This window comes from Cucumis melo, chromosome 7 (assembly GCF_025177605.1).
Source record: "Cucumis melo cultivar AY chromosome 7, USDA_Cmelo_AY_1.0, whole genome shotgun sequence".
Taxonomy (NCBI): domain Eukaryota; kingdom Viridiplantae; phylum Streptophyta; class Magnoliopsida; order Cucurbitales; family Cucurbitaceae; genus Cucumis; species Cucumis melo.
In genome coordinates this window covers 3134634-3143258 of record NC_066863.1, presented here as the reverse complement: position 1 = coordinate 3143258, position 8625 = coordinate 3134634, and the positions used below count along the sequence as shown (strand labels likewise).

At 36.6% G+C, this 8625-nt stretch overlaps 1 protein-coding gene across 4 annotated transcripts; it reads right to left on the bottom strand.

Annotated features, from left to right (window-relative positions):
* Positions 1–3751: 3751 nt before the first annotated feature.
* On the bottom strand, positions 3752–7917 carry LOC127150266 (uncharacterized). 4 transcript variants are annotated; one of them, XR_007822485.1, is made up of 6 exons: positions 7411–7916; positions 7204–7290; positions 6501–6607; positions 4931–5051; positions 4348–4438; positions 3752–3919 (listed from the first exon to the last, which is right to left on the bottom strand). XR_007822485.1 is itself a non-coding variant. In XM_051087669.1 (6 exons), exons 1-5 carry the CDS (start codon positions 7462–7464, stop codon positions 4365–4367), a joined length of 435 nt encoding a protein of 144 aa, XP_050943626.1. In that variant the 5' UTR covers positions 7465–7917; the 3' UTR covers positions 3752–3919; positions 4348–4364. The 4 variants fall into 4 exon arrangements, 3 of the variants coding, with proteins under 3 accessions (XP_050943626.1, XP_050943625.1, XP_050943627.1); XM_051087669.1 differs by having other exon boundaries at positions 4348–4430; positions 7411–7917; XM_051087668.1 differs by lacking the exon at positions 3752–3919 and having other exon boundaries at positions 4128–4430; positions 7411–7917.
* Between the last annotated feature and the right edge of the window lie 708 nt (positions 7918–8625).

Below are 8625 nucleotides of genomic sequence, written 5' to 3'. Positions count from 1 at the left end.
TAATTCCTAAATCTTCATTCCAACATTCCTGCAAGATTTCAACCCCTAACTTTGTTTCATACCCATTCAACATTACAAAAACATGAATCAAAAAAGTTTCCAAGATTCAAAAGAAGAATCTGACTCAAACAAAAGAGAAATGCAATTTCATTCAGATTTTCAAGTAAAAAAGATAGTTGTTTCAATATCCAATCTCAAATTCAGCCGACTTTAATTTTTTTTACAAAACCAACATTAAATTAAGGACTATATCAACCTTAATTTTCATGAAGTATTCCAAACCTCTCAACTTAAACAGATTAACATTACCTGTCAAGATCGACATTACTATCGATTGCAAAAGTTAAAGAAATGGGAGCCATGGAATCTCTCGCCCATTTCTCAATGAATCCAGTGCCCCTCTTGTTATGGTTCTTCTATTCAATGTTAGCTCACCTCCTTTTCCAGCCTACATCTTTTAGAAATCAAACTTAATCATGCGATTGGAACGAACAAAATTGAATTCAATTAAGTCACTTCATTCTTAAAATTTTGAAAGCGAAATTAAATGAATTTAGAATCACATATTCACATTGAGTTTACTTGATATATGTATGAATTTAGACTCATATATGTATGTGTCTACTTGACCTAACCGGTTGGACGATAAGGGATGGGTAGGTCTGGTTTTGGTTAGGCCAAGAGTGAAGAGTTCCCCACACAAGCTCTGATACTGAGGGAGCTCAACGCATTCTACTTGACCTAACTGGCTGGAATCTAAGGGCTAGGCAGGTCTGGTTTTGGTTAGGCCAAAAGTGAAGAGTTCCCCACACAAGCTCTGATACTGAGGGAGCTCAACGCATTCTACTTGACCTAACCGGCTGGACTCTAAGGGCTAGGCAAGTCTGGTTTTGGTTAGGCGAAAAGTGAAGAGTTCCCCACACAAGCTCTGATACTGAGGGAGCTCAACGCATTCTACTTCACCTAACCGGATGGGTTTTAAAGGCTAGGAAGGTCTGGTTTTGGTTAGGCCAAAAGTGAAGAGTTCCCCACACAAGCTCTGATACTGAGGGAGCTCAACGCATTCTACTTGACCTAACCGGCTGGACTCTAAGGGCTAGGCAGGTCTGGTTTTGGTTAGGTGAAAAGTGAAGAGTTCCCCACACAAGCTCTGATACTGAGGGAGCTCAACGCATTCTACTTCACCTAACTGGTTGGGTTTTAAAGGCTAGGAAGGTCTGGTTTTGGTTAGGCCAAAAGTGAAGAGTTCCCCACACAAGCTCTGATACTGAGGGAGCTCAACGCATTCTACTTGACCTAACCGGCTGGACTTTATGTGCTAGGTAGGTCTGGTTTTGGTTAGGCCAAAAGTGAAGAGTTCCCCACACAAGCTCTGATACTGAGGGAGCTCAACGCATTCTACTTGACCTAACCGGCTGGACTTTAAGGGCTAGGTAGGTCTGGTTTTGGTTAGGCGAAAAGTGAAGAGTTCCCCACACAAGCTCTGATACTGAGGGAGCTCAACGCATTCTACTTCACCTAACCGGTTGGGTTTTAAAGGCTAGGAAGGTCTGGTTTTGGTTAGGCCAAAAGTGAAGAGTTCCCCACACAAGCTCTGATACTGAGGGAGCTCAACGCATTCTACTTGACCTAACCGGCTGGACTTTAAGGGCTAGGTAGGTCTGGTTTTGGTTAGGCGAAAAGTGAAGAGTTCCCCACACAAGCTCTGATACTGAGGGAGCTCAACGCATTCTACTTCACCTAACCGGTTGGGTTTTAAAGGCTAGGAAGGTCTGGTTTTGGTTAGGCCAAAAGTGAAGAGTTCCCCACACAAGCTCTGATACTGAGGGAGCTCAACGCATTCTACTTGACCTAACCGGCTGGACTCTAAGGGCTAGGCAGGTCTGGTTTTGGTTAGGTGAAAAGTGAAGAGTTCCCCACACAAGCTCTGATACTGAGGGAGCTCAACGCATTCTACTTCACCTAACTGGTTGGGTTTTAAAGGCTAGAAAGGTCTGGTTTTGGTTAGGCCAAAAGTGAAGAGTTCCCCACACAAGCTCTGATACTGAGGGAGCTCAACGCATTCTACTTGACCTAACCGGCTGGACTCTAAGGGCTAGGCAGGTCTGGTTTTGGTTAGGCCAAAAGTGAAGAGTTCCCCACACAAGCTCTGATACTGAGGGAGCTCAACGCATTCTACTTGACCTAACTGGCTGGACTCTAAGGGCTAGGCAGGTCTGGTTTTGGTTAGGCGAAAAGTGAAGAGTTCCCCACACAAGCTCTGATACTGAGGGAGCTCAACGCATTCTACTTCACCTAACCGGTTGGGTTTTAAAGGCTAGGAAGGTCTGGTTTTGGTTAGGCCAAAAGTGAAGAGTTCCCCACACAAGCTCTGATACTGAGGGAGCTCAACGCATTCTACTTGACCTAACCGGCTGGACTCTAAGGGCTAGGCAGATCTGGTTTTGGTTAGGCCATGTTTTCAACAACACATGTTTTCAACACATTATTAAGTATGTACAGTATTTACAATATTTAGAAAATGAATAGCATGTCTTCTACGCATTTCTAAGCTATCAAAGAATGCATTTTCAACATATTTAAGATATTCAAATGACAAACACAATCACAAACCCGAGCTCCATGCTCAAGGGTTAGGCAGACATGCTTGTGTAAACTAGAAAGCAAATTAGACATGGTATTTATTTTAAGAATAAAGACATTGAAAAAGTTTAAAATTTGAACATTTTTGGCAAAATGAAAATTTCCCAAAGGACATAGAACATGCAAAGCTACAACCCTACCCCCCACTTAAAACTTTAATTTGTCTTCAAAGCATTTTAAGCAAGATTGTAAGGATCGAAAAAAGAGATAGGGAACAGAAAACTTCCCCTTGCTTGCAAAGGTTCCAAATTCGATTATACTCCATTTTTTCCTTTATTCCTACAAAAAGAAAACAAGATTTTCTATCAAATTTTATTAAAGAGGTTAAACTAAAAATTTATGGATATCTAGGATGTTAAAATCAGCGAGAAAAATAAGTTCTCCTGCCTTAATAAGAACATCCTCAACTATGCCTAAGGGGCTAACATATAGGACCTATCCACTAATTGGATGCTTACATTGGTCTTTTGCAAATTATTTAACCCCTAGTTCTTTTCCCACATACCCCACAAATCATCAATTGATGGGTATCTAAATCCATATCCTCTTAAGCTTGGAATGAGAACTAAAACCACCGCCTACACACGAGTATTTTTCACATGCATCAGAATAATACCATCACCCTAAATAAATAAAAAGGCTACGATCTTGGGTCTACATATAATCTATCAATTCCAATTCCTTGAAAGTTAAATTCTTCCATCTATTACAGCGAGGAAAAGGGATACTAAACATCCAAGTACAACGAAACATCCATCACACGTTCCACAATTTAATTATAGATCAAATATCATCCCAAATTCGTTAATTTGTATGCACTTCAAAATTTTAGACTACTTGCTTAGTTGCTTTCACATGGGAGACTTCAGCAGCTGGTTTTTAAATGTTTGCATGTGGAAAAACTTCATAGCAGCTATGAAATATCTATTCAAGATACTTTCATTGGCCACTCTCTAATCTACTTTTTCTGTGATTTTATTATGTCAAAAGAATGGAACGATCTAGAGTTTCACTAGCGGTGCATTAAGGATCCCATCCGAAACGAGATGCATAAAAGTGGACAGACAGAAAAGACAAGCATACCAGTCCAAAAGCTGGTGGCATTCCATATTCCAAAGCAGTAAGAAAATCATCATCAAGTGTCACTTCATAAGAATCATCCTCATCTTTTTGGCAATTGAAGTCCAAAGAGTCATTACATAAGAAACGAGATACATAAGAAACAGCTGAGCCATGCTTCTCATTGTGTTGCCTGATCTGGTCTTCTAATCATCCTCTGTGTCAATTTTGTTTGTTTTAAAAGAAAAAGATCATTACAACCATTCCAATTATCATGGAACCGGAACACTAAAACGTTCCAATAGAAACTATTATTTCTTGACATGGCACATAAACCAATAATGCACAAGTATACCAAGCAAGAAGAATAGAATGCTCATGTAGAGCTTCGACGCACATTGTTATGGAGTTAAGCACATAACACATAACAAAAACGATTCCTTTGGTAACCTTTCGACTGAAAGGGTCTATACAAGATGGAACAAAGTACAGGAAAGTTATCTTCCAAAAGGTGATAGACTATCCAGTTTAACTTGAGTTCAATACTAATGTACTTTCTCTCTTTCAAATGCCATGAAATTGGCTAAAAAGTTTCATCATCTGTGCACCCTTCTAACATTAATGATTGATATAATCACCTCTTACCTGATAAATACGATCGATCAATTCGAAAAATGCATTGGCCAGCTCACGACCACAAATGAAAAGTTCAAATCTTTCTGTAAACCCTGCATGGCTAATAATCCACAAGAAATGAAAATTTTTAACCCCTCCCAGGTAAGAAGAAAGAAAAGATAGAAAAGACATTCAAACAGCTGTTGGTGTAAAGATTTGAGATCTCAATCATGGTCATCCTCCAATAATTTCCCAAAGAGAATAATTGAATATTTTAGGATGGAAAACAAAATTGATAATGACCCAGAGCTTATTTCTTTGAAGTTCTTGTAGATTACTAAAGGGATTAGACAATACGACTTTGTGTTTTAACATCAAGAGTGGATATCTTGTTATAGCACAAACTTAACTTAGGACAGTATGCTCCGTAAATTATGCTTTTATGTTTCTGCTTGAATAATTAGTTGTTTTTGTGTGTGCACTCTCACATATATATTCTAAATGATGATTATCTTTCTTGTCCTACAAATGAATCCTTGGTTACAAATGGAATGGACAAATTTGACAATAAGATTGATAGAATCTAAGCGAGCAAAAGGCTGAAGTTTCATACCTGGGGGAGTGGAAGAACTGAAAGAACGTCAATTGTGAAGTAAGATAAAAAGAATCTCCAAGCTCTTGTGCAAACACCATCATCGGCTTCATCAGGTTTTGCATTATAAAATTTGGAATATCTAAAATGAAAATGACAGACTATAAGAATTATGTAGAGGAAGTCTATGATTGAGCTAACAATTACAACTACTATTCTCATCTTGTTGTCAAATCCAACACATCTTTTGCCTTAATCAACCAACAAGGTGTAACAGAACAAAGGATCCAACAAGGTAGCAATCACACACAACATGACAAGTATTTCATTCCACAAATGAAGAAATACCGGGTTTCTATCACCCAAACATTTAAGATATCCCAAACCTTTACTCCTAACTTCTCGATCAAATCTTATGTTTCCAAAACTCGTAAGCCTATCAAAACTAGTAGTAAAGCTTGTTGAAATTGATCTCAATGTGCTCAGTGAGCATGTTTCTCCAATATACAAAGGTTTACTCCTGGACAGGGGACAAAGCAAGTGGAACAAATGAACCAACAGATACTTCTACTATTTGATTTTGAAGAAAAGAATCACAGGAGATGGGGGACATCAGAAGAATTTCAACCGCACACAGAAAACAGATAAAAAATAGTATAGTTGACAACCCAACAACCATTTAACTGCAATACTTCCTAAATGATTAGCTGGTAATTATTTAATCTTAGAAGAGAACTAGAAATCGCCCTGGTCTATAGACAATACATAGAGAAATGACAATGATGTGAGTGATTGTTACTAAAGGAAAAAAATAGTTTACTGGTGATGAATTGAAGTAGCCTTTCCTTTGTAATTGAATGATTTAAAGAGTGATCTAATGAATGTTATAAAAAATAAATGAGGGGAGAAACTCAACCATGGAGAGAAAATGGATGGTGAATGAAGTACCAAAAAACAAACTAGCAAATGCAGTCATAGTTAAAATAAAACCATCTTCAAAAGTAGTCATAACTCAACCAAATGGCACTTATTTTCTACAAACCCAACTTCTTTTCACTTTTTAAATATTCAATTTGTGTTAGTTCCTACACACAAAAAGATCACAAACTCCTGAAATGGATAGAATTACAGGGCTACAGGTTATAGTATTTTTGTGAATCTAAAGCAATTATGAAGCATAACCAAGTAGCAAACACAAACACTTGATGAAACTACTAACAGTCACAAAAACTTTGGAAGTTAGAAGTGCAGAGAAAGAAAGTGAGAGAAGTCAATTCTGGCAAAGTGAGAGAAGTCAGTTTTGGCTTAAAAAATCCCTTTTGACTCCTTCCCAACTTCCCAGATGCAGTTGAACCCCTTCAAAATGACCACAACTGACTCAACTTACAGTAAAAAATCAAATTGAGTGAACATATGGCAAGTGGGTCCAATTCCTTTTACCACAGAAAACTATAATACAAGTTCTTTCACTACCTAAAACCCAAATTCCACAACCACAGTTATGCAAGAAGAAGAACAACAACAAAAATGCCTCTCAAACTCCAACAAGAAGTACAGAAGAACTTGAATTCCAAAAGGGAACTTTACTTACCTCCGTACTTCCATGGCTGAATTGAGTGAGCTAGAAATTAGAAAACACAAAGAATGAAGCTGATTTTGAGGTGCATCCGGAAGGCAATTTAAAGCTTTTGGCAGTAGCTATGTAACAAGTTTCCAAAGTGAGCCACCATAATCGACTAAAAATGGAAACCAAAATGAATGAGCAATCAATGAAATATTAAGTATATCTGAAGAAACAAACATATTATTCTGATAAACCCTGCATAATTATTCTGAGATTATAAAGATGGTGTTTAAAATTGTATTCAATTCATTTTAAAAGGTTAACCATGAAAAGGAAGAACAGTGGAGACCATGAACTACTAAAGGCATGCAATTTTTCACAATATCATGATGAGAGACTTCATGCTTTAAGTAGTCTTTGACACAAATCAAGACTATAAAGTGTCGAACATTTTCTAATCTTTATTAAAGTTTATCTTTTTTCATGCTTTAGTAATAGAACTAATTTCACTTAACAAGGTCCAAAACTTGATGATTAATCTTGAGTTTATGATTTCAACCGCATACTGAAGTCAGTTCAACCAATCTACGAAATTACAAAATTAAAAATATAAAGGATGGCATACAAATTATATATAGACATTTTGGACAACTGCAACTTTTTTTTAGTACACGGTTGCAGGGATAGGGGTGCACTCAGGTGCGCATATTAGCACGAGGAAGATAAAAACCTTCATTAGAAGCCGAGTAACGGCTGCCATTGTGGATACACACTCCTCTGTTAAATTTTCTACACCAGATTTTACATCTTCTCTAATCTGTGAGATGATTCAACATAAGACCAAATTAATTTTTCATATTACAGGAAAATATCATTTCACCACACAAATTAAGAAAAAAATATACCAAAACATCCATAATCACACCACGTAAACTACCTTAACAACAGAATCAGACAACCCAGGGATGGAATTCTCAGGAACGGTCTCCATACTGAGCTTCCGCTTAAGTGGGTTAGAAGATGGAGCAGGCTCTTCAACTTAGTCGGCGAGGGTTTGGAATCGGGAACCATGGAGTTGGGAATTTGGGATCTGACGGTGAAGCATTTTCTTTGGAAGACGACATAGGCTTCCGAGGGGTCTTCCGCCCTTGATTCCGGCGCCGTTAGCGCATGGAATAGAAAATGACAGTGGATCGGCGAGATGGGTATTTAGCAAGATAGGGTTTCTTGGGTGGATGCTTCATTTTAGAGAATAGAAATTGAGAGAAAGGAAGAGTGAAGATTCTGAGGAAGACGAAGGAGACAAGAGATCGAGAGAGAAGGGGAGGCGGAGAGAGGGGGAAGAGGAGGGAGATAGTTGCCGTTGAGAAGAAAGATGAAGAAATTTAGAAATGAGAGAGAAGCTGCGAAGGGAAGTTGTTTTTTGAAATTTGAAATGAAATGAAATGAAACCTTTTAATTTTTAACTAAGTTATTAGAGATTTTGAATTAAAAAAATAATATATAATTAAAGTTAAAAGAATGTATACGTGCATACACATTTTTTGCAAAAGAATACTTAATGCACTTGTTTTTTTAAAATAGTTTTTAGACAAACTATTATAAATAGTGATACTATTTTACTAATAGACATTATTTAATAGAATCTAAAAATTTAATATATTTAAAAACGACTCTAATTTTTAAAACAACTCTATTTTTATATTAATAAAAATAATAAAACAGATAAAATATTTTTCTATCAAGTATAAAAAAATTTATCTCGGAGAGGTTTCTTATTAAACATAAATAACTATATGTCATTAAAATATTTTATTTATAAATATTTTAAAAAATAAATTCTGTTATTTAAAATAATTTCTTCAGAACTTTTCATCAAACTATGTTTTTTCCATAAATGATTTATTTTGTATTTTTATAGCCACGTGGAGAAAAAAACAAAAGGTGTGGAAATGTGTCCTATCGAGCGCCGATTCGATGTTTCGTTTTAGTGCCCGAAATTCAACCATTTATCTATTTAACTACAATTTACAATAAATCACAACTCATTCTTATTTCTTAATTCTCCCTATTTAAGTATTCCGTAATTAGTTATAAGTTTCCACCATATAATTTGATCACAATTGAGTCTTATCATATTTCATGACTTTAG

Bases quoted from the DNA above. Each gene is read 5' to 3' on its own strand.
- LOC127150266 (XM_051087669.1), bottom strand. From the start codon at position 7,464: ATGGAGACCGTTCCTGAGAATTCCATCCCTGGGTTGTCTGATTCTGTT. The intron at 6,608-7,203 runs GTTTTTATCTTC...CTTGTTACATAG, and splicing joins TTACTCGGCTTCTAATGAAG to CTACTGCCAAAAGCTTTAAA. The intron at 4,431-4,930 runs GTATGAAACTTC...TTAGCCATGCAG, and splicing joins CAGTTCTTCCACTCCCCCAG to GGTTTACAGAAAGATTTGAA.